This window comes from Cephus cinctus, unplaced genomic scaffold (genome assembly GCF_000341935.2).
Source record: "Cephus cinctus unplaced genomic scaffold, Ccin1 Ccin1_scaffold1395, whole genome shotgun sequence".
NCBI lineage: Eukaryota > Metazoa > Arthropoda > Insecta > Hymenoptera > Cephidae > Cephus > Cephus cinctus.
In genome coordinates, this window is record NW_014333791.1 from 10,742 (window position 1) to 34,716 (window position 23,975).

General features: G+C 37.4%; 2 protein-coding genes across 10 annotated transcripts in view; one reads left to right on the plus strand and one right to left on the minus strand.

The window, feature by feature from the left end:
* Nucleotides 1-5,046, plus strand: part of LOC107273111 (PDZ domain-containing protein 4) — a gene marked incomplete at its 5' end in the record, with an annotated part of 6,556 nt that extends 1,510 nt beyond the window's left edge. Inside the window, 4 exons of the mRNA XM_015750948.2 lie at nt 1,558-1,656; nt 1,943-1,978; nt 2,074-3,375; nt 3,475-5,046. Coding sequence (XP_015606434.2) covers nt 1,558-1,656; nt 1,943-1,978; nt 2,074-3,375; nt 3,475-3,816 — 1,779 coding nt within the window. The remainder of the gene's footprint in view (nt 1-1,557; nt 1,657-1,942; nt 1,979-2,073; nt 3,376-3,474) is intronic.
* A 160-nt stretch (nt 5,047-5,206) lies between these two features.
* Nucleotides 5,207-23,676, minus strand: LOC107273110 (serine/threonine-protein kinase Genghis Khan). 9 transcript variants are annotated; one of them, XM_025090398.1, is made up of 27 exons: nt 23,549-23,655; nt 22,282-22,429; nt 22,023-22,202; nt 21,678-21,949; nt 21,290-21,589; nt 21,068-21,211; nt 20,854-20,976; nt 20,576-20,784; nt 20,288-20,502; nt 19,189-20,192; nt 18,875-19,110; nt 18,679-18,785; nt 14,301-14,498; nt 12,783-12,946; nt 12,444-12,699; nt 12,049-12,335; nt 11,819-11,962; nt 11,597-11,732; nt 11,275-11,516; nt 11,028-11,208; nt 10,759-10,947; nt 10,435-10,620; nt 10,166-10,347; nt 9,979-10,080; nt 9,772-9,895; nt 9,386-9,543; nt 5,207-8,982 (listed from the first exon to the last, which is right to left on the minus strand). In XM_025090398.1, exons 1-27 carry the CDS (start codon nt 23,549-23,551, stop codon nt 8,869-8,871), a joined length of 5,604 nt encoding a protein of 1,867 aa, XP_024946166.1. In that variant the 5' UTR covers nt 23,552-23,655; the 3' UTR covers nt 5,207-8,868. The 9 variants fall into 9 exon arrangements, with proteins under 9 accessions (XP_024946166.1, XP_015606430.1, XP_015606428.1 ...); XM_015750944.2 differs by lacking the exon at nt 14,301-14,498 and having other exon boundaries at nt 9,973-10,080; nt 23,464-23,676; XM_015750942.2 differs by lacking the exon at nt 14,301-14,498 and having other exon boundaries at nt 9,973-10,080; nt 22,282-22,475; nt 23,464-23,676.
* Between the last annotated feature and the right edge of the window lie 299 nt (nt 23,677-23,975).

The window sequence follows — 23,975 nt, forward strand, 5'->3', positions numbered from 1 at the left end:
CCCATAGTGTTACGGGAGGATATAATGACGCCGTAGCACAATAACGTGGCAACCTCCCCCCCCCTCCCCAACTGACAGTACTCCTTCCAGGAAGTTATAGGGGATCCCATGGTGCTACAGCTAATCGAGGATTTTTCATGGGAGACTTCCGCCTCCCTTTTCCTCCTTTTCTGATTCAGTGTCCTTTAACACCCTTCGATCCTTTCTTATCGATTTCATGATACCTATATCTATACATAGTATCCTCAGACCGGTCTACTCGTGAGCTTTTAATCCGGCTTTGGTTCATGTAATTAAGTGTCTGCGTGGGAAATTCAGGAAAAATTCCTACTCGTATATCCAAGTGACAGGAAAAAATGTAGTAGGAGTAACACTAGTAGATGCATCCTGCAGACTAAGCCCCGTTGTTCTGCCTTGGAGAAGGGCCTCCCCAGCAGCTCTTCGTCTTCGGTATTACGGAATATTGTGAGAGGCGGGTTCCTCGTGAAGCCTTTATCTACCAGCTCTATTGCATTTATCCATGTTGCGAAGCTTCTAATCCGGATCTAACGGAATTGCACTTAATAAAGTGTCTCCATGGGAAATTTCGGCTGCTCCGCGACACTTTGGGGTATCATTAAATTAAAAACCATTAGACATATTCTCCATTACATCGGGATCAGACTCTCTCATTGGTCCAAGAAATGTTTCTTTTGCCAATTCTCTCTCTCTCTCTCTCTCTCTCTCTCTCTCTCTCTCTCTCTCCCTCTCTCTCCCTCTCTCCCTCTCTCCCTCTCTCCCTCTCTCCCTCTCTCCCTCTCTCCCTCTCTCCCTCTCTCCCTCTCTCCCTCTCTCCCTCTCTCCCTCTCTCCCTCTCTCCCTCTCTCCCTCTCTCCCTCTCTCCCTCTCTCCCTCTCTCCCTCTCTCCCTCTCTCCCTCTCTCCCTCTCTCCCTCTCTCCCTCTCTCCCTCTCTCCCTCTCTCCCTCTCTCCCTCTCTCCCTCTCTCCCTCTCTCCCTCTCTCCCTCTCTCCCTCTCTCCCTCTCTCCCTCTCTCCCTCTCTCCCTCTCTCCCTCTCTCCCTCTCTCCCTCTCTCCCTCTCTCCCTCTCTCCCTCTCTCCCTCTCTCCCTCTCTCCCTCTCTCCCTCTCTCCCTCTCTCCCTCTCTCCCTCTCTCCCTCTCTCCCTCTCTCCCTCTCTCCCTCTCTCCCTTCCTTCCACGATTCCTGATTCTTCTTTTGTATTTTTTTTGACCATCTCCTCGTAGAACGATTATCAGGAATTTTCCGTCGGAACCAGTGGACAGGGAGCACTTAGTCAAATGGACAATTTCACTGAGTGGATAGCAATACAGACACTCTTAACTTTTTTTAAGCCCATTGAATACCGATTATCTCATGAAGGAATCGAACCATAAAATTGTCGGTACCGCGCTTCTCATTTTCCGTGTTTGAAGGTCGTTTGACTGACTCTTGATTATTTTTATTGAATCACTTTATGGCGTCATTCAGGAATTGACCCTGAGTCGCCTCCAGATATATATATATATATATATACTTTATCGTATATCTGTTTAACAGGTTAACGGGAAAGACGTGGCGAATAAGGAGCAGACTGAAAATTTATTCGCTGAGACGAAAAGTGCTGTGACTATCCTTGTCAGCCGTTGTCTTTATCAGGTAGTTATAGAAATTATGTTTATTATGAATACTTGTTGCTCAATAAGAAGACGCGCCGTAACGACCTTGACACATCATTACACTCCACTTTACGATAATCATTTATTTGCCAGACCGATTGATTCAATTGACATTAATCACCATTTAGAAAAATTATTCATGGCCGGCGTCGGATCAAAGGGTTATAACGTTCTCTGTCGAGTTTGACGTAATCGATGCGCGTCCAGCAGGCATTTTTCTCTTTCCTCATTAAACGGCACTTACTCTTTTCTTTTTTATTTTTTAGGATGATGACTACGACGACCGACGTATATATCATCAGGTAATTGCTTGAAACAATTCAATGGGAATTTATTTAACGTTATTAGTCTCCTTTAGGCCAGGATGTGTACATTTTGGCGGATTGTACAATTTCAGGGATCTCCGCCTATTTCGCCGGACAACATTCCCGCCTATCAGAATAGCATGATTGAGCAATTGATTCGTCAGCAACAACAAACAGACGATCGTACCAAAGATTCTGAGCCGAACACCTCCACTCTAAAGGTTCCACCTCCGATACCATCTCATACCACCTTGCACACATCACACATACAAGCACCACCACCGCCACCACCGATTTCTTCAGGAACGAACTGCTCGACGTCCTCGTCAACGGCATCGTCCCAAAATTCTCAAAAGTCTGGAAAAACGACCACGTCCCCGGCTCACCACAATACCGAGGATCGCAAGCAATGGATGCAGGACACCTTGAAAGAATGTACCAAGAAGATGGATAGTCTTAATCTAAGAGCTCAACAACCTGGTCCATTAACACCTCCGCTTAATGTTAAGCTAGTCGAGGCTTATTCGAGTCACGTATGGAGTGACACGGAACACATCTACGAGACAATTCCTGAATCTGATAGTGAGCCTATTTACTCGTCGCCTTATGAACATCATCAGCATTGGGTTCAGAATCAAAGTAGTCAAGCTCAAATTCAGAGTAGTCAAGTTCAGAATCAGAACCAAGCAAATCAGACCAAACCTTGGCACTCATCTTCCAAAAGTAATAGTTCAGGGGAGGAGAAGGACAGTTCCAGTGCATACAATACCGGAGAGTCCTGTCACAGTAATCCTTTAACGTTGGAGCTGCACCAGGGTGAAAGGGATCATCACAAGAGTACATTGGTGCTGTGTCCACCGAAGGTTCCTCATCAGCCAAAAATAAGTTGTTCCTGTCCCCAATCCGTTACTCAGACGGGCAAGCTATCAAAAACGCAACCATCGAGAAAGAGTTCTCACCATCATCGCGACAGAGATACTACAAATGCCAGTACACTGCCTGCAGATACTATGTATACGAACGTAGCGAATCTTCAACAAACAATGTTGCTCCAGCAACAATTGTTCAAGCAGGCACTCAATCGCAAGAACTCAATCATCACGAGAGAACCTGTTGCCAGGAAGTCGAAATCCCATGGGAACTTTCAAGCACCTAATCTCACTCAGTATCAGTTCGTTGGCAGTCAGCAGGTTTGCACCTCCACAACGACATGGGAACCACCCGAGGACAAATGCGAGGTACAGATGGAATGGAAAGTCAAGAGGCGACCCGACGGCACCAGATACATTGCTAGAAGGCCAGTTCGCAATAGGATTCTCAGAAACAGGGCTATTAAAATATCTGAAGAACGCGCAGGACATACTACAGAAGACGACACTATGTCTGAGATGAAAGTAAGTTTTTCTGATAAACAAAGTAATATTGTATATTCTTTTAACATTTCCGTTCAATCTAGGATACCGAATTCTTTTTTTTCTTTCTTGTTTGTTCAGATTGGGCGATACTGGAGTAAAGAGGAGCGTAAAAGACAATTGGAAAGAGGACGAGAACGAAAACAGCGACAGCAGGAAATTCTGATACAACAGCAACAGCAGCAACTACAACTACAGCAGGTCAACGAACTATTGATCTGCGAGCACACAGAGGAGAAAATGATTAAAAAACCTCTGAATATAGTCGAATTAAGTTATAAAAAAATGGCGCGCAAGAAGACCGCTCTGGACGACTTCACCACTGTCCAGGAAATGCTGGTACATGGGAATAGGGTTGGTACCGGTAGCGGTCCAGGTACAGGTGGAAAACTCATGGGTCTTTTATCGGTAACCACAGTGTAAAATGTCAAAACCAACTGCGACGTAGGGTCATAGTAAGCTCCACAATTTTGCTACTACCGTGTTGGATGCAGGAACAATATATTTTTAAAATATATTCCCAAGGGAGCATCTGCGTGTAAAATAAAATTCGCATGCTAACCGCAAAAAGAGAAAGGGAATTAAAAATTACGAGATTAGTACTGTCGCTTCGGTGAGATTATATATAAGTTCATCCTTCATGAATATTGAAGCGATGCCTAAAAAAAAAAACGAACAAACTTCTGAAATATGGTGAAAATTTTGTCCTTTCTACCTGTCTCCACTATGATCTTTCTACGTTTCTTCATACGCATACGCATGACACGTTCGTTCATTTACTATCAGACAATTTCCCTCCTTGCATACGACAACAGCATGGTAGACGCCAGTGTATACCAAATTACAAATTATTACATTAACGTCACGTTGTCGAATATCCTTACACCTTTGTCACAAATTAGGATCTGTGCACCTAGTTGTAAATATTTACAATACAAACAATAGATGATAGGCGATTTTACATGAGTTTCATATTCTTAGGACGAGGAACAATACTATAGGTATAGGCTTGTAGATATGTACCATAAACGTAACCGCGATATAATGTAAACGAATACATTAGTGTCATATGTGCTTCATCGAGATGAATATATTTGTATCAAAGGCAGCATCGACTGTACCGATTGATTGAGAGATACGTTTCTTGTTTCTCTTCTTAAGAGTCAACTAAATCCCATGAAATTTGTACACTGTATATAATCACATTTTGTATACTAATAATTACGAATTTTATTTACGAAGAAAATTTAATTCTGCTGAATATTCTTTTTTTTTTCCTAAAAATCACCCCGTTAGCTATCTTTCGGATGGTTGATACTCTCTTATATGTACTTTGTGGCATCTCTACTTGTGAATATATAACAAAGCATGTCAATAAAACATTAATGTTGAGACTTATCGATAAAAAGACACGCACATCGTGCCTGATGTGTCGAGAAACCTTGATACGACTTTTTATTGATGCGTGAAGTGTTAAATTACGAGATGAATCGTATCGCCGATTATTTACCTAAATTTACCTAAAATTGCCTGTCACTTCGAGCGCGCTGGAAGATGTGTTAAATACATCGTTGTTGATAGATGCTATATATATATATATATATGGTATATCGATGTAGAAATAAAATGTCTATAACCTAGGAGACACAAGAATCCTTGATGCAACTTTAATTTTACGACACAATCCGAATTCCCAACTTTCAGGTATAACATCGATGTATTTCAAAAGAAATAATGATGGATCAAAAGTCGGTATGGATATAATAAATAAGGGATGATAATAAAATATTGCTGCAAAAGACGCCAGTCGCCATTAATTATTTATAATCTGTTTTAATAAATACTTTAAACAATGCACAATGTTATAAATAAGATTACATTAACTAGAGGCTAAACCAACGCTTTGAAGGTGCTGAATAATAAAATAAGATTATAATGTTATATACTCGGACAAAATCAAAACGTGAAAGATTTAACATACAGTATCATTACGTCGGAGAAGGGGCAAGGGAATGAATTAGCTCGCACTCATGTAGAAAATAGGTAAACCAAGTTAAGAAATAAAAAAAGGAGAACAAAGAAGTTAAATAAAGTCTATATATCTTGAATGATAAATAATCGTTATGTTATAATGCAAAGATTTGCTCGGTGACAAGCTTCATCTTATATACCACGTTAAACCTTAAAATGATAATATGCATCATTGTTTTTACAATAATTAGCAAATTACAATTCTTGGTATATCTCTTATACCTTACATGTTCAAATAAAATAGCGCACGCAATGCATTCTAGACAGCAGAAACAAGGGATCTCAAATCAGGTAAACTTCATCGTCATTATCGTCAGAATAATAATCACCGTTATAATCATTATCGACTTGTGTCAAAGAATCGAGGCAAATCAATTGTGAACTCGACCTCTACTATATTTTATTTACAAATGTATACAGACATTATGATTCCAAGAGTATCGCATTTATATCAAACGGAAATGGTATGTATGATGCTCTCGTATTTCCGCAAAGTAGATGAAATAACTTGTTACCGAACAAGTTCAGATGACGTGAACAAAAAAACACGGAGGAAAAAGCAGAAAAAAACAATGTAATAAGAAAGGCGCACGCAAAATCAGATGCTAGCAACTCTAATTTTTGAACCCTTCGAACAACAATGACGGAAGGTAGTCTGAATCATGATTTTCATTGGTAAGTACAATGTAACACGCATGTTGTTTAGAGTATTCTCTAAGAGCTTATCTCTTCATAAATCATTTACTGTTATCTCTATCTTTATTCTCGCTCTCGGATCCATAATAATTCTAGAACAATTGTTAATCTTAACATGATAATCAATGTTATAAGTAGTGGTGTAATCGGTACCATTTATATCTTTCAGTACGCCTAATATTAATTCATCTCTCATATATAAACGAACCTTTCTATCTCTTAAATGTGTTTAAATTTTTTTTTCGCACTCCTTAAGACCTAATATAATTTAATATATAATTTATTTGTAATTCATATCATTTTCTACTCCGCTTATACAGTATGATCTTTTGCTTTTTTATTCGCGTTCAAGTTCAACGGGATTAATAACTCCTTCTCGTGACGTTCACCCTTTTAAATAATTGCAATTTCAGAGAAACGTGCGCACTTCGTTGCCTCCCTAGTGATATAGTTCTGACGTGTGAAGAGTACAAAGTAATTGATTCAAACAGGATACGTAATGACGAAGCTTCTCCGAAAGGAAAACGTTGAAAATCTACTGCTTATCCTTACGCTCGTGTTTATGTGTAAATATATTTTATATATATAAGAAATGCTCTGAGAATCTTGAGACGCAAAAAAATTTCTACAATCTTGTAAAAAATCAATTATATCAATGTCACATGTCGTAAGGAAAAGCAGAGTGATTGAGTAAGTAGACGGCTTTCAAGAGAAAATTAATAATCACGCCGACATATTTTCCAGTGCCGTTCACTTCACACCTTTCCGCTTTTGTATAATAAATAAAAAAAAGTACAATATAGAGTTTGACGTAATTTTCGTTTCATTATACAGTAAATACACTGTTTGGCCATTATGTCGAGATTATGCGAAAACAGAATGATAATAAATAAGAAAAGGAGTGTGTGTGTGTGTGTGAGCGCAAAAGAAAAAGAATGAGAATGAGAGTGCGATGAGAGGAAATATGCAATACAAAGAGAAAAGTGCGCCACTCGGAAAATAAACCTTGTGAGAAGATGCAATCGACTAATTTCTGTGTGACTTTAATTAGAGCCATGTTTACAAACGAATCTACATTTATGAAGCTAAGTTGAACATTGACGCCATTCATAAATGAACCTTTTACGAGTCAATACCGGCTTAGAGGAGTAGAATCGCGATCAGCTTTGACGCGGTACGGTCAAGTGTGATAGGATGTTGAAGCCGATCTCGTAAATATGCAGGACTCTGTGTCAGCGGATAAGTAATTACTGCTTTTTAATGACCCTACTCGAATGCGCAAGAGAAGGGTTTATTTGTTTTATGCCAGATTGTACACGTAACAAGAGTTGAGATAGCGAGATAGATGTGAGCGAACGTATTTGATTTTGAATCTGATGTAAGCGATGCGATTTCTTTTGTTAAAAAATAAAATAAAAGAATGAACCTTCAATATCGATGTCGTTTTCGTCATTTAGTTTTGTTATACTCGTAGAACGACAATTCTCTAATAATGCTATTTCCGGCGAATGCAATTGGCATTGCTTAAATATTATTTATTATCGGTAAGAACTCTTGATGGATTCATTTCTTTCTTTCCATACGATATAGCCTAGTATCCACATGTTGAATAACGTATGATGGGTGTCCTCACAGTGTTATATAATATATGATTATTTAGCCGTAATGTATCAATCGGTATCCATTTTATAATATTAGCTAACAATGGTTAAATGTATAATTCGCTTTTAAACTATTTTATATCTAGGCTCGAAAGCATGTATGATAGATTAAGTAGTTTCATTTATTGCTAGATAATTTGACTGAGATTTTCGATACTGATCTTTATTGAAAGTAATTTCCCCGTAGAGCTTTCCGTTCTAAATGATTTGTTTGAACGAAATGAAGAGATTTAGTAAAGGCTAAAGTTTTGCTTTTAATCTTAAAAACAATAACGCAGAAGGAACGAAAAAGTATTACGTCAAAGTATAAAACATGAACATCGGAGCGATCTGTTGCAATCGTTGCAAACGGAACTTTCTTCGCAAATTCTCAAACGTGTCAGTTATGTACAATAATTCATTATTATGCCTTCCGTTGAACTCATTAATTATACATACTTGAAAGCCAAAAAGTTATCATATTACTCTTATCATTTATAATAACCTTAATAATTTCACGAGGTCTCGGAGGCCTCTTACTACAAGTGACTTATGTTCCTCGATAAATAATTTGTTCGATATTGCAAAAAAAAGAAATCTACAACCAACGTATCTTATTTTAATTCTTGTTCGATCTGTAGTATAAAAAGAAAGAGAACGGAAAGGAGACAAGAAGTAACAGTACGAAAAAAAAAGAATTCTTTTTTATGTTACGGAGTAACATACATCAATTCTTACGATACGAAGTAACGTAAATCAAAACCATTAAGAATACTGCAGAACGAATACTTACAACCCTAGTCACACTTAGGAAATACTTCAGGGCCAATCGATTTACTTACTGCTAAAGTAAAATACTTGGAAATGAAAAACCACCGAATCCAGTCTTCTGTACCGTATTATAAATCGTTATGGTAACTTTCTGGCTACAAGACCATGTATAACACACAGTGCTTCGTGACAATTGGTATCACGACGGACACATATTTGACAAAGAAATAAAAAGAAGTTTACTGCATAAATTTCGATACCTGGATACAACGTAAGTGGGCTGGTTGCTGTATCCTCTTCTGTTGAATCAACGTTGAAGTAACGTTTATTTTTATTTTTATGAGTCGTACGACGACGATCCATGGTCGTGGGCAGGACTTGGTGGTGTCGATGGGTTTGAACTATTGTTCGAGGCTATCGAATGTCGTGGACTTCCACCAGACGCGTGTTCCTAGAACAAGCGAAGACAAATAACTGAACTAATAAATAAGACTATGAAAAGGAAAAGCACCATTTACATTTAATAGTCCCTGAAGTTGTGTATCTAAAATTTATACTGATAGGTCTGTATTCATACTCTTACATACTAAGTACTCTTATAACCTTAGAGAGCCGGCGTTTTTTTTTAACAGCAGAAAATTTTAGACATTATCGATGGATAGCTCGCGTGAAAATATTAAGCCGATTTAAAGATAATGTATTGTTTTCCGACCCCCTAAGGATGAAACTAAAGTTATCATTAACGAATAATCATCGAGATTTTAGGTTATAATTGCGATTCCTGATTCGTTAAATGTACCTAAAAGATGCTATAAAAGAGAGGTATGAGCACCGGCCATAGAATGAATACATACCTTATCGTGCAAGGAGGCGATACTACCAAGAGAAAGAGGCGTATGCGATCGCAAATGCAATGATTCCGAATCAACTTGATCTACAGGTGTACGTGGAAGTGATGGTGGTGTCGCAGTTGGTCTTGGAGGTGCCGGACCTCGTCGCGACGAAGTCGAACCTATGGTTAAATCGTTTTAAAATCCGACTTATACGAATCATATGAAACACAAGTTTAATATAAACGAAATATTTCGTTCATTGGACACAACAACAACAACAACAATAATAATAATAGTAATAATAGTAATAATGTGTTTATTACCAAGACGGTATAGACAAAGGGCGAGAATCATGTAGTAATGTAGCTATTTTACATTCTGCCCAGCTGAACAAAACTTTGATTTACCGTTATGTGGTGAATATCCAGAATTTCGTGTCATATGCGAACTGAGACGTCGTGAATCAGCCGGTGGATGTCTGGGTGGCAGTGGGGCTGGCTTGTTCGGTGCTTGCAATGCTGAACCATATAACTGCACAACAAGTACATGTTATATAGAAAAAAAAGGTAAATAACAATATGGCTTTAATATAACAATTGTCTATTTACGCATACTCTCTGTTGACTACTGTGAACGTGCGTGCCACTTTGATGTCCTGAATATTGTTGCTGATCGGCCGTTTCTAACGTAGTTGGTAGATCTAGCAGACGTTGAATCTGAATAAAAAGTAATAAATATGTTAAATTTTAATTATTAGACATATGGCGTATATATAAAAAAAAAAAGTATTTGATGTATGACCTGTATTCCATTGCCAGGTCCCATATGGCTAATGTGATTGAAGTTAGTAGGAGCGGATATCATCTTGGACCGCCGATCTGTTGGACGCGCAGCTCTATTTCCCTCGCGCAAAGAGAATCTTCTTCGTGGTCTTGTCATTTGTCTTCCACTAGCGTCTATCGGAGTTAAATTCAACAATTCTCCTAAAATACAGAAAAAAAAGATCCAACACAATTATTTGACTATCTCACTTGTTAGAAAACTTTAAAAACAAATCGAGTGATACACACGTTGATGTAAATTACTCAGGAAAATGACATGGGGCATATCATTAATGATACAAGTGCTGAGAGAACCGGAAGTATTCAATGGCCGAGCTCTTTTAACATTGAGTGTCTGTAGCCAATCTCCAGTGGTACAATCAAACACATCAATATGAGTCTCGCTATAAATCAACAGGTAACCTTCACAATAGCCTGTTAAAAAAGCAAACATGAATGAAACTTATACGCATCCAAGAAATAAAATTATTAAAAAAAAAAAAAAAAAAAAAAAAAAAAAAAAAAAAAAAAAAAAAAAAAAAAAAAAAAAAAACGGAAAAAACAGATACTTACTAACTGCTGTAGGGACAGCTGGATACATGATTTCGCGATCCCTGCTTTTCCGTCCCTGACTGTCAACATAAACTGCCAATGTATGAAAGACTAATAAAAATTCACCACGTGGCAATTCGATACAACGTAATGCATCCACAGCACTATATGTTAAAAAACCCAGTAAGGTGTTCTCGGGATGAACCAATGCTGAAAGACCAATATAACATTGTAGACTGATCAAATTGAATTCAGCATATACATATATTATTAAAAGAGGAATTACTTACAAATTGGATGATGGTCTCCCAAAATACTGTAGATAGAGAAGCCAGACGGATATCCCACGCAAAGACGACCCTCTGAAAGAACCTGTAGTGTTTGTGCGTGACAAGGTAACATACGTTCACGAACGCGTTTGTGCCGTGTTTTCGTTCGCGTTATTTCATAAACAATCACTTGCGATGCATTCTGCAATAAATCAATAATGTTATATTATTCAGTCCAGTAATTTGTTGTGTTAACGTTTTCGGTTACCTGTTTTTTTATAGCAACACAGAGACAGTAAGTGAGCGGATTTCGGCACACTACACCTGTGGTCAATGTGATGCAACCTTTAGTTTCTGCTACCTTAATCCATTCCACTTCATCTCCATCCAACGCTCGCACAGGAACCAATCTTACGTGCCGCTGCTTTCCACTAAGCACCACAATTAACTGTTCTTCTGTTACGTATTCCAGAAGGTATATTTTCTTACCCTCACCAACTCTTGCTATCTCTGATTTGAAAAGAAATGAACAAGTTAATTAGGCTGAGGTTGCACAAACTAATAAAAAAAAGAATTAACTGTATTCTTACCACTACGATCTAAATCTAAACAAAAGAGGCCCTCCTCGGTACCAATGACTAGACGATCAGGATCTATGATTGCTCCTGACATCACGTTTTTAATGAGTGCCACTGTATTATCCAGCAGTTCCTTGGCACGGAAGATCTTCAGAAAAAATATAGAAAAAAAATTGTATTAAGCCATTGTATTAGTTAAATTCCAAGTCTTCCTTCTAATGATCGAGTACATACTGTTGTATTTGGAAGATTATTTCTCTTTAAAATCCGATGAAGCTCACTCAAGGCTACTACCCACTTAGTTTTTTCGCTCTCAGTATCCGCAAGCATTAACGTATGATTTCGTAAGCCAGGTGGCTCCAGCAGAGACGTCGTTATCTGATAAATCATGGATATTCATATTAATATTTATTGATTCATATAACGCAATAATTTCGATATATTATATAACTTTACATACTCACCCTAAATATACATGGAATGTCCTTCTTTGTCGCGTGTATGACATCAGAATCGCGTACCGAGCTAACACTGAATTCCTCATCCCGCATATCGAGAACTTGTGAGACGTAAACCGAAGGTAAAGCATTACGATCGGGCGAGATATCGTAGAGAAACAATTTGAAATCACAAACAACTACAAATTGTCTCACCCAACCCTTTTTCACACCACCCATTTTCGGCACTTTAACATATCCCTCGTAAGCAGTACCAATGCCTCTGGTGGGATCAATACCCAAAGGCCGTTTGGCTGCAATTGATATTTGAGGATAATGAAAAAATATTTTGTAATCTAAGCAATTTTCGAAAAACGTAATAATAAATAAAATAAAAGAAGAAGAAGAAGTAAGGAACCTACTTTGATCGTGGGGCACTGGACACATAGAGGGCACTTTGTCACAGCAGGGCATGTGGCAAGCAAAACCACAAACTTCGCATACAACTCCTTGTCTAGTTAGACCAACCATTAAAGAAGTGCAGTGATTGCACTTAGTGGGTGCAGAAAATGTTCGTACTAGGAACTGATGCGATTTTGGCTTTGGTTGTAAATTGGTCTGCCCGTGAGATGGTGCTGACTTATTCAGCAATTCGTGAGATAGAGGCGATGTTGGATCCTAAAATTATACACAAAAAGTGTACTGTAATATGACATAGCCAATACACTTTACACTATTAATAAATATAATCAGATACTCACGATACTTAGTTCAGATAAATTGCTCTTACTACTTGCAATACTTGGTGCACGGTTGTCTTCGATGTCACCTTCAACGCTATCAACACTTCCGTGACGTGTACTACTGGCTGTTTCCTTGAGAAAGTGTTCCAGGTAAGACATTTGAGAGGTAGGACGTTCCAAAACTGAAATGATTCAAAAAGATGAATTACAATGCGTAATAGAAGAAGATATTAGGAAGATGATTATTAGGAATGTATGATGTCGCAAAAGCATCGGATCTCGTACGTTATTCATTGAAATAAAATAAACATGATATTTGTCGCATTTGGATTTCAATACGTACTTTACATAGCACATTTATACCAAGATTATGTATCCTACTTTTCTAAGAAAGCCAATGACATGACAAAGTAAGAATGCTTCGTATTGTCATAGTCGAAAAAAATTAATCTGACAGTTAAATCTAAACCATAACGTTAAGAAGTCATTCGTATTAATTTGTAGACTACTCCATAAGAATTGGTACAAGCGAGGCATTTTCTATTTCCACAGTCATATTTCTTATTCCTTTTCCACTATACAGAGATAGATGTGTGAAACCACAATGTTTTTAAAAAAATTCAAAATCTCATTGCGTATCAACATAACGCGTGACCCAAATAGCCCGGTAAGAAAATTTCATCAAACATTGTGTAGCAATTGAGAATCTCATAAATCGACAACTCCACAGCAATCCGTACCACACAAAATTGGTTAACGCCAATATCATAATAAACGGTATTAAGTACACAAATGTCCATTCAAAACGTGATAGTATATCGAGAACATTAATTGGGGTAGAGAAGACATACTATCATAAAACACGCGTAACAAATCGAAGCAAATTGGTTCTAAGTCTGACGCGTCTGCATATCGACCTCCTATTAATAATTGCCACACGTATTATAACATAAAAGGGAAAGAGAAGATGAACAAGGAGAGAAGGTAAAGATAAGAACATGAGTACGAAAACAAGATGCAACTCTCACCGAAATCTTTTCGCTTTTTAAATAAGAAGAAACAGAAAAGATCTAAACGAATGACAATAGAGGTGGTGGATTTCTTAGGTGGATTTCTTAGGTGGCTCTCTACGGGATTAGCGTATAAGTTAGACAAAACGCCGACCAGTGACTAAGTAAAATTAATAAAAATCAACTATTTACATTTCAGTTAACACAGTGCCTGTTAAATAGCCACAGACAGGTATGTTTTGGTAAGAGCAACGATGATACTTTTTATCAATGATCTATCTAATTTCCATATGCAGCTATCAATGACGGTAGAAGGTAGAAAGAAATCGAGTGTACGAATGAATAGGTAGTAGAATTATTCAAATCAATTAATTTATAGACTTACTGCCGATCTAGAAATGATATGCTCGAAACAAGAGAAAATAAGAGAGATCATTGATCCACCAAAAACATAGCGCTGCTGTTCAGTAATTAGCAATTCAATCGGGCAGCCAATCAAAGTCGCACTTCCTGCCACATAATTTACCAGGCGACGATACGATGGTGACAGCACTACGATTGACGATTGAGTTGGCAGGGACGAATCTAGTTAATAAGCGACATGTGATGATGTGGGGAGCACGCATGACTGGTAGAGGCGACGACGGCTGGTGCACGAAGATACGCTGGGGTTTGGTAGTAACGATGCTTGACGATTTGCTTGACGATTTGGTGGGTAGGACAGCTGTCACAAATACAGTTTGATGATGAGCAACAAGAGGCCCCACACGCAGCTCGTTACGCCAATAAAGAGAGGCACTTTGTAGTCTAGAAATCAGAATTGCATTGCGTACCGGAGTTCGGGTTACTAATGATGAACGAACATATCCAGTCGCATGAAACTACAATCGTGTCTTAAAGCTTAATAGATTTTCTATGATACTATGCTCCGTATATTTCTCTGCGCTCCAGAGAAGTATATCCGACGTTATAACACGTTAAATTCTCCATTAACATTAACCCGAAAGGCTCTCTTCACGTTTGAATAAGAACTGACATCAGATAGAAGGTTCTAACATCATCAGCGTTTCACTGACTGTATAACTACTTTATTATTCTAGCGTTATACTACGATAACATACGCTCTCTTCTTTATATTGATTCAGTTGAACAACCAAGTTTCGAGCGAGTTAACGGGCGCGCCAGAGGCGCTACAAAAATTGGTAAATGTGGTCTATCACAATAAATAAGTCATACGCCATGATTCTATTCTTGATTACCCTAGCCGAGGAATTGTTGCAGCGCCTCCCATAATTATAATAGCAATTATACGTATTAATGACACAAAATAAAAGCAACTGGGTAACAAAGTATAATCCTCCGTGAAACCGTTACATGTAACAAGAGACAGGCATCCATGGAAATATTTAACGTAAAAAATATTGTACATATCTTATCTCTTATTTCAATTGCACGATCTGCCGCTCTTTGACACGTTTATAAGAATCAACGACAATAACACCAATTCCTATTTAACTTCACGGACAATGACGGCGAAATCAGGTGCAATAGAAATATATGGCTTATACCATGTTTTCCCGATTATTGAACGCGCTTTATTAAACAGTCAGTAGGTGGTTAAGAAATACTAAGACAAAATACAGACTACGAATTTTGATAAACCTAATTCAAGGTGTTTATCCAATTCACCCTAAGCACGGTAGGTTGACGAGGTATTTGACAATTGCACCACACAAAACACAAATCTCTCGTACATTTCTGAGTTACGTAGCATATAAGATAATAACTATGGAATTGAGCTATTGAAATATTCAACATACGTAGATTTTAAGTCCACTTTGGCCGCCAGTCATTTGGTTGTTCGATGTACCATCGGAAGACCATTTGTATACGTTCGATTGTATCAAACGGAAATAATACGGTCGAACAATCGTATCGACTGTACATTATTTTTTTTCTGAGCAAAGAATCTGAGAGACTCAGTAATTATGTACTCGAGCATTGAAATACTATTGGCAAGTCAGATGACAAAAAGTAGCCTAGAGTCCATCGCCCGTCCTCGTGCAATGGTGCCACTTAAATGTACATATTTGACCCTATAATCAACCCAATGGGTATTATTATTTCACAAACATATTTTTCATGACACTTTTTTTTTAATGAAAGTCTTCTCATCTATATTTGAATTATTGTTTAATAATAACGCGTGCAATTACTCGTTTAGTTCAATTTTCTAGTTAAAACAAAATGAGCGCTTAAGCCCGCTTTACGTAATCCTGAAAAACTGGAATTATTACTTCCGTTATATGTAATCAGTATTCAAATCGATTGTAGCAAAGTAGCACAAACTTTTGTAGACCTACTCTAGCTTACCGTTACAGTTAGCAAAAATCGATGAAACTAGGAACTCACGAAAATGTGAAGATTACAAACGTTACACATAAAGACTGTCATTAATAACTATTTATTCATGAATAAATAATAAAGTCATTCACACAATAGTAAGTGATTTTTATAAGCTGATAAGATTCGGTACTTTTAAATGTAAAATTCTTGTGCTAAATATTTCCATGCTTGAAAATGTATGACCCAAACACTAAAGAATAATGTTCTGCAACAGCTTATCGCTACATAACGACATAATCTAATTTTGATTTGTTATTATCGTTTAATATCACATTTGAATAAATCTTAAAATTTTACATCAGGCACTATCGGACCTACGTGAACCTGGCACCCGACTTAAAAATATTATAATTTTCAAAACGCGATTCGATTGTATCCCGTTTGTACCTGTTTGTACCACTTTAATTTTCGTTTGTACCACAAAGAATTGGAAATTACAGGGGGGTCAAAAAACCGCTAGCACCCAACTTGGAGTAATTTAAATTCTGTTTGCAGGGATGAATTTAGAATCGTTTGTACCCGTCTGTACTAACGTTAGTTTCGTTTGTACCCCAATGGGTAAGGAGATACAGGATTTTCAAAATTTACTAAAGGGTAACTCCGCCATTTTTTGAGCTGGCTCAAATCTGCGAAGGATTGCTAGTTTAGAATTGTTTTCATCTATTGGAATTGTTGATTACAGTACTGTTAACATTAAAGAGTAATTTATTACTCTTATTATTGTAACTATCCTAATTATAACATACGAATAAAATAATATTGATTGATAAAGTTAATTCAGTAGAATACAAATGCAAATAAAGGTAAAGTAAAATTAGTAATCTTCTTGACTTGGTTGATTTGAAAATGTAAGTAATAATACCATTCAAAAAAATTTAGCTAATTTGTAGAAATTGTGGATGATAAATTAAGACGTTTATATAGTCCGAAACTGTATTCAAAACGCCCTGGAACTTGTGAATGCGCAATGGAATTAGAAAAATATTCAGCTTATTTCTATAAACAAAATACAATCGTAGCAAGTCCTCCCTTATTCTATTATTCTATTAAATTATTATACTAAAATTTTAGAATGCGATATTATTATACGGAATATAAACTTGAACAAATGTTCATAAGGTTTAACACAAAAATTCAAAAAACATAAGCGACAAAAAATGTAAAAAAACAAAAAAGGAAAAAAAAATGTTTTTATATATTAATATTTATCGAAAGGAAAGGAGGTATGTACAAACGGGTACAAACGATTCTAAATTCATCCCTGCAAACAGAATTTAAATTACTCCAAGTTGGGTGCTAGCGGTTTTTTGACCCCCCTGTAATTTCCAATTCTTTGAGGAAAACAAAAAAGGAAAAAAAAATGTTTTTATATATTAATATTTATCGAAAGGAAAGGAGGTATAAACGGGTACAAACGATTCTAAACCAGCAACCCTTCGCAGATTTGAGCCAGCTCAAAAAATAGCGGAGTTACCCCTTAGTAAATTTTGAAAATCCTGTATCTCTTTTTCCATTGGGGTACAAACGAAACTAACGTTAGTACAAACGGGTACAAACGATTCTAAATTCATCCCTGCAAACAGAATTTAAATTACTCCAAGTTGGGTGCTAGCGGTTTTTTGACCCCCCTGTAATTTCCAATTCTTTGAGGTACAAACGAAAATTAAAGTGGTACAAACGGGTACAAACGGGGTACAATCAAATCGCGTTTTGAGAATTATAATATTTTTAAGTCGGGTGCCAGGTTCACGTAGGTCACTATCGGCTACATGTTAAAATTCGTCGCGGCGTGCCTTTAATAGATATATTGCGGAAATAGAATATCAAGTACAATAAAAAGAAGATTCACTCGAAATCCTGGCATTTTTTTTTCATTATAGATATTTCGTAAATTTTGTCAAACATAGTATATAAATAATGGTAAATGTGCTACGTGAAAAAGCACCCATGTTGTACCTACTAATAGTAAAAGAGAAAAATTGAATTCAATCCAAGGATTAATCGGCTAAAAGCGTATATCCAGTACTGTAGGTAGTTTTTTCACCTCTTCAACTATAGCTTTTACTAAATGCCCAGATTTAAAAAGCTTCGTGAAGTGTCACCGGTTGTGAACATAATATAAATAAATATAAGGTATAATTGTAGTTACACATGGTATAGTAAAAAATGTTGTCATGTCATTCTAAGTTCGTCTTTAGGATAACTTTGACAACCTGACGGATAACAATTTTTATCCTTTGACTTATATTCACCAATTCCTCCTATGTTCTACCATTTTCAGAGAATTCAACGCAGAATAACAAAATGATAAATAAAGAATGCGTCAAGTTATTTTCCAAAGAGGCCGCCAGATATATTAAAATGTTTGCAGGCCACATAAAGAGCGTGAATCGCTGCGGTTTGTATCACTACCATGGATACCAATTTTTCATAACTACGGGATGGGGAGTTTTTCATTGGACTTTCGTTTGATGTATTATCGATAGATGTGTACTTACAGCCGTCGCCGGTGTCTAGACGCCCCTGCAACTCTTTTATCTGTATTTCCTTCTTTTTCAAGTCGTGAGACATTGAATCTAACCTTTGTCGGAAGTCCCTTAATTCTCTATGAACAAACACGATGTTAAATAATTTCGAAAAATGAATTAAAAATATTCTTCGAATTCAGGGAATGTGACCGAAAAGCCATCTTACTTTTGCGCTGCTATCAAATCCGATCGCGTCTTCGTTAATTCTTCGGATATAGCTTGCTTCGCCTGTATTTCACTTTGGAGAGAACTCTGAAGATTTAGCAGTTCCATTTTATCCAATTTTTGTGATCTACGATTGCGCCAGTTTTTATCTGTCATCGTCGAACCACTGCCCACGCCTCCAACTCCACCAGAATGTTTGAGGAATTCAAGTTCCTCCGTCATTTTCGTCGCCAAAGCCTTATTGAAACAAGAAAAAAGAAGCAAAATATTTGTTTTTGATACTATAAATTGAATTAAATGAAGATAAGTACACACCTGCAAGTATCCTCTGGCATCCTTTTCGTCTGACACCCATTGGATAATTTCAGTAATCTGAGCTTCCCACTGTGCAATGGCTTCTTTCTTATTTCTGAGATCCTCATATTCATCTTCCAGTTGCCTCCTCTCACCTTGTATTCTACTCATGCTCTCCGTCATAGAGCCAAGTTCTATCATAAGCTTTTTATTCTCCTCAACGAGCATCATTTTTTCTCTCTCGTGGCGTCTATTCAGTTCGTTTATCGTTTCTTCACTATCTGTAATATTTTCCAATCTCGCTGCATCGAGTTTTTCCTTGGTCACCAGTACTTCGCGTTCAAGTACCTCGCGCCTAGTTTCACCCTCGTGCAATTGCTCTTGAAGACTGCGTATCTCCAAATTATACCTGCTCTGTTGTTGATTCAAATTTTCATTGTACTGCACTTCGAGTTTTTCAACTTCTGCTTTGAGTCTGTTGATTTCCTGGGTGGCTAAAGCCTGATTTGTACTTGCATCGTTACCCATAGAGCGCTGTCTTATTTTCTCAGTTTCCTCCTGCATTTGTTTACAATATTCCTCACTACGTTCACGCAACTTCCGTTCTTTGCTGGTTTCCGCTATCGCCTCCTCAACTCTGTTCTCCAATTCTCTTCGCAACTTTTCAGCCTTTCTTATGTCATGTCGCAGACTATCAACTTTTTGCATTACTACTTCCAGCTCTTCCTCCTTATCCCTAACCTGCCTGGATAATTTTTGCTTTTGCTGTCGCAGCTCAGACAGTTTATCAGTAACTTCTGCATATTCTGTCATTGCAAGTTTACGTTGAGTCAATGCATCCTTGAGTTCCTTATCCTGCAGCTTCAACTTCTCTTGAGCGTCCAGTTTATCCTTGATTGCTTCCTCCTTTTCAGATCTCAGAATGCGTATGAGCTTCTCAAATTCGCGTATTTTACTTGCGTCTCCGTTGTCCACATTGCGCAATTCGCGTGGCACGTCCATGGATTTCAATTGAGATTCTAGTTCTGTTGAATAATAACGCATTATGATAAGATAATACTCCCCTCACGTAAATGGATTTATGAATGATATGCGCAGATCCGCGTTAGTAGAAACTTACCGCAATTTCGTTTCGTTAACGTATTTATTTCATCTTGCAGCTTTCTCGTTGCGTTATTAGAATCAGGAGAAATAGTGGGAGAAGTGTGCCCTACACCGATTTGATTTTTCAAATCTGTCACAGTTTGCATTAACTGAGCATTCTCTTCTTCCAGCATTTTAACATTTTTATCTTTTTGAGTTAAGGTTGGCACCGAACCCAAGTCAGATATACAACTGCGATACCAAATCATGTGGATATTACTTTCAATCTTTTCATTATTAATTATTCTACACGGGAATTACTTACCTTCCTTGAGTAAAGCTAAATCCGACAAATGGTAGATGAAGAGCAGAGAATGCAGAATTAGCAGATGGTGGAACTGCGTCGGAACTCCGAACATCAGTGTCATCAACGTCAAAATTGGACGTATCTGTCGGTGAAGAAACCTCAGGAATGTAAGGTACCGTACTATCCCTTAAAGTATCCCAATTCACACCTTCGAACCATGGATGTTTCTGCAATCACAGACTTATAATAATAATTTTAATTTAATTACAGTGCATTCGAGATGTAAATATAAATACCTTGAAATCCTCAACTCCATTTTGTCCTAATCTAAACTCGGAACTGCAAATTAACTTTCGCATCAAATCCTTAGCCTCTTCAGAAACATCATATATATCGTCTGTCGGGAAATCGAAGCAATTCTGAAAAGAAAAAAATTTTAAGACTACCATTAATTTATTGAATCATTTTTATATGTACAGAAAAATTGTTAATGAATAAAGTATTATAAACCTTGTGATTCATTATTTTCCCGTATGTTTCGACTAGAGATTCAGCATAAAATGGGGTTTCGCCATAAAGCATCTCGTACATGCAAACGCCTAAGGACCACCAATCGCATTCAGGTCCGTATCTTCCCTGTCCATCTTCCATTGCCTGCAACGTACGTATCAGTCATACTGTATGTCTGTCGTTTTAAGAGTGTACATTAAAAGACATCATAGTGAAACTTACTCTGAGAATCTCGGGGGAAATATAATCTGGTGTACCGACGGCAACGTTACTTTGTACAGTGCCATCTTCAAAGAGTCGAAGGCATGAGCCAAAATCGGCTAAACGGATGTGACCATTGGCATCCAGTAGAACGTTATCCGGCTTAATGTCACGATGTACGTAACGTAGATCGTGTATGGATCCGATCGCTAGCACCATTTCTGCTATGTAAAAACGAGCCATATCCTCAGGAAGTCGATCTTCAAACTTGCTAAGTAACGTCAATAGGTCTCCACCGCAATAGTAATCCATGACCAGGTACTACGCAATATGTATTAGTACATATATAATAGTTACATTGAATAAAAAATTATCAACCAAACCAATTTTTTAAAGTCGTAATTCATACCAGATTATTGTCATCCTGAAAGGCATAATGAAGATTTGTAATCCATCTGCGGTCGCCATATACGAGAACGTCGCGCTCTTCACGGAAGCAGGCAGTTTCAGCACGCTTTAACATTTCCCATTTGTTCAAGATCTTCATAGCGAAGACTTTATCAGAACCACGCATTCGCACGACACACACTTCACCAAATGCACCGCGACCAATCAAGTTCAAGGTTTCAAAATCTTCACGTGCTAACTGCAGACTTTTTATGCAAGAAGCTACTGGCTTCACTATAGAACAAAATTCATAAACGATAATAAATGCCATACCTTGAAAGTATAGATATCTACATGAAATACATACCAAATTCAATGAAGTCTGATACAGTCTTTTCTCGACGAAGAGATGAGTTGCAGCACTCATCATAGAGAACTAAGAGAACATCTATTAAAGTCTCTATAGAGAATGTATGGCCTGCGCGACCTCCTTGCACAGGACCCCCAATAAATAATGCCTCCAATTGACGCAGCCTTCCTCCTACCCCTATCAACATAGTAATTTACTTTGTTTAAAACTATTAATACAAGACAGAATAATTGCTAATATATTGATATGGGTTTACCATTAATTACAAGTCCTTTAGGCATTATATCAGGTGGGGGAAGGCTATAATGGTGCGGAGGTGGATCAGACATAATTCCTTGTTGTTGTGGTGGTGGTCCTTCACCACGATCTTTTGACGATGCTTCTGTCATCGTTTTCACAACCAGCTAGAAAATCCTCAATCCACCACCACATTACTATATAATCTGTACACTGTAACATGTTTTACATACAGTTTGATAAGATGACAGTATTGTTATAACGAATTTCTCATACTAAACCCTTTGAGTACACAGCTCTTCAAATTTAAACACTTACCGGACACATATATGCGTCCATAGCACTCGAAGGGTTAAGTACTTAGCAAATACTGCATATTTGGCATCAAAATTAAGTTTTAAAAAATTATTTAATATATAATAGTTAAAATTTGTATCATTATTTTAATCATTCTCAATAACTGCAGCAACATTAAAACAGGACAAATCTTGACCTATAAATATCATTTTTCTTGAAACCAACCAACATACAGTAAATACAGTCAAGTGAATAATTTTTCATGGGAATTTCATCTTAATGGGAACTACTTTCACTATTTCACAGATAATTCTGTTTACAAAATGTTGTGTAATCAATTATGCTACATTCCCAATAGCTCTTTCTAAAGTGAACCATAAAGGGCAATATTCTCCTATTCACGAATGAGTAATTTTGGGCAAAAAATCAATTCCCCCGAAAATTACGTATTGCACGCCAAAGACCGTATCTAGGGGAAAGAATGTGACTTTCATTCAACTCATTTTTAGCCGTACACACGAAGTCACGTCGAAATTACGTAACCACCACGCGAAAAACTCAAATAATTGATAAAAATACATAATTGGGCCAAAAGCGCAGCGACCGGACAAAAAAATATAGATAAAAATAATAGGACGGGGGATAGTACATGGCATTCGCATGCGTTTCAACAAAATGTAGTGCGAAATAACCTGTCCCCATAAAGGAAATATTTTTCAAAATTAAAGCAAAGATCGACGAGTAGGGTGCGTCTGCAAGTAAAAAACGTGAAGAACATAAATTTTGCGAGTATCGCCCTAATTTTCTGATATATAACCTTATTATAGCACTTCACTTCATCTCGATTATCGTTGACGTAAAATGAGTTGCATAGAATATTTTGCAAAAAATCGCAAGCTCGTACATCTCATTGTTCGGCCGGAAATTCCCAAGCATATCTGCCGTGTGGCAGCACTCCTTTGACTGTTTTAATTGTTTATTATGCGCACCATTTAATTATCACAATACATTTTGTATCGCCACCTCCAAACCCCTAACAATTTAGTTGACCCCCTAGCAAGCCCCATACAAAAATATGGTAGCTACTACGTCATTGAAAGTTACCGGGATAGAGTGGCATGTAGATTGCCTACGGAGTGTTTAAATGCAAGGATACATTTCATCGGTGATATATCTTTTGGGCATGGTATCGTTCCTCATTTTAAGGTATTGTATTCATGTACATGTTTCAGCGTGCGATTTCTTTTATATACAGAGCAATTAAATAGCGACAAGGAGTGTTCCATTTAGGGCCAAGTCACACTCGTTAAACGCGCATTTCAACGCAACTCCCGACTAATAACACAATGTGAATTCCTGTGAACAGTTATACTATTGGTCGACAGTCCGCGTTTTAATGCGCGTTTGACGAGTGCA

Excerpts from the sequence above, each read along its gene's own strand:
- LOC107273110 (XM_025090398.1), bottom strand. Across the intron at positions 9,896-9,978 it reads TTCACAGTAGTCAACAGAGA|TTATATGGTTCAGCATTGCA; the intron begins GTATGCGTAAAT and ends CTTGTTGTGCAG. Across the intron at positions 8,983-9,385 it reads TCGCCTCCTTGCACGATAAG|GAACACGCGTCTGGTGGAAG; the intron begins GTATGTATTCAT and ends CGCTTGTTCTAG.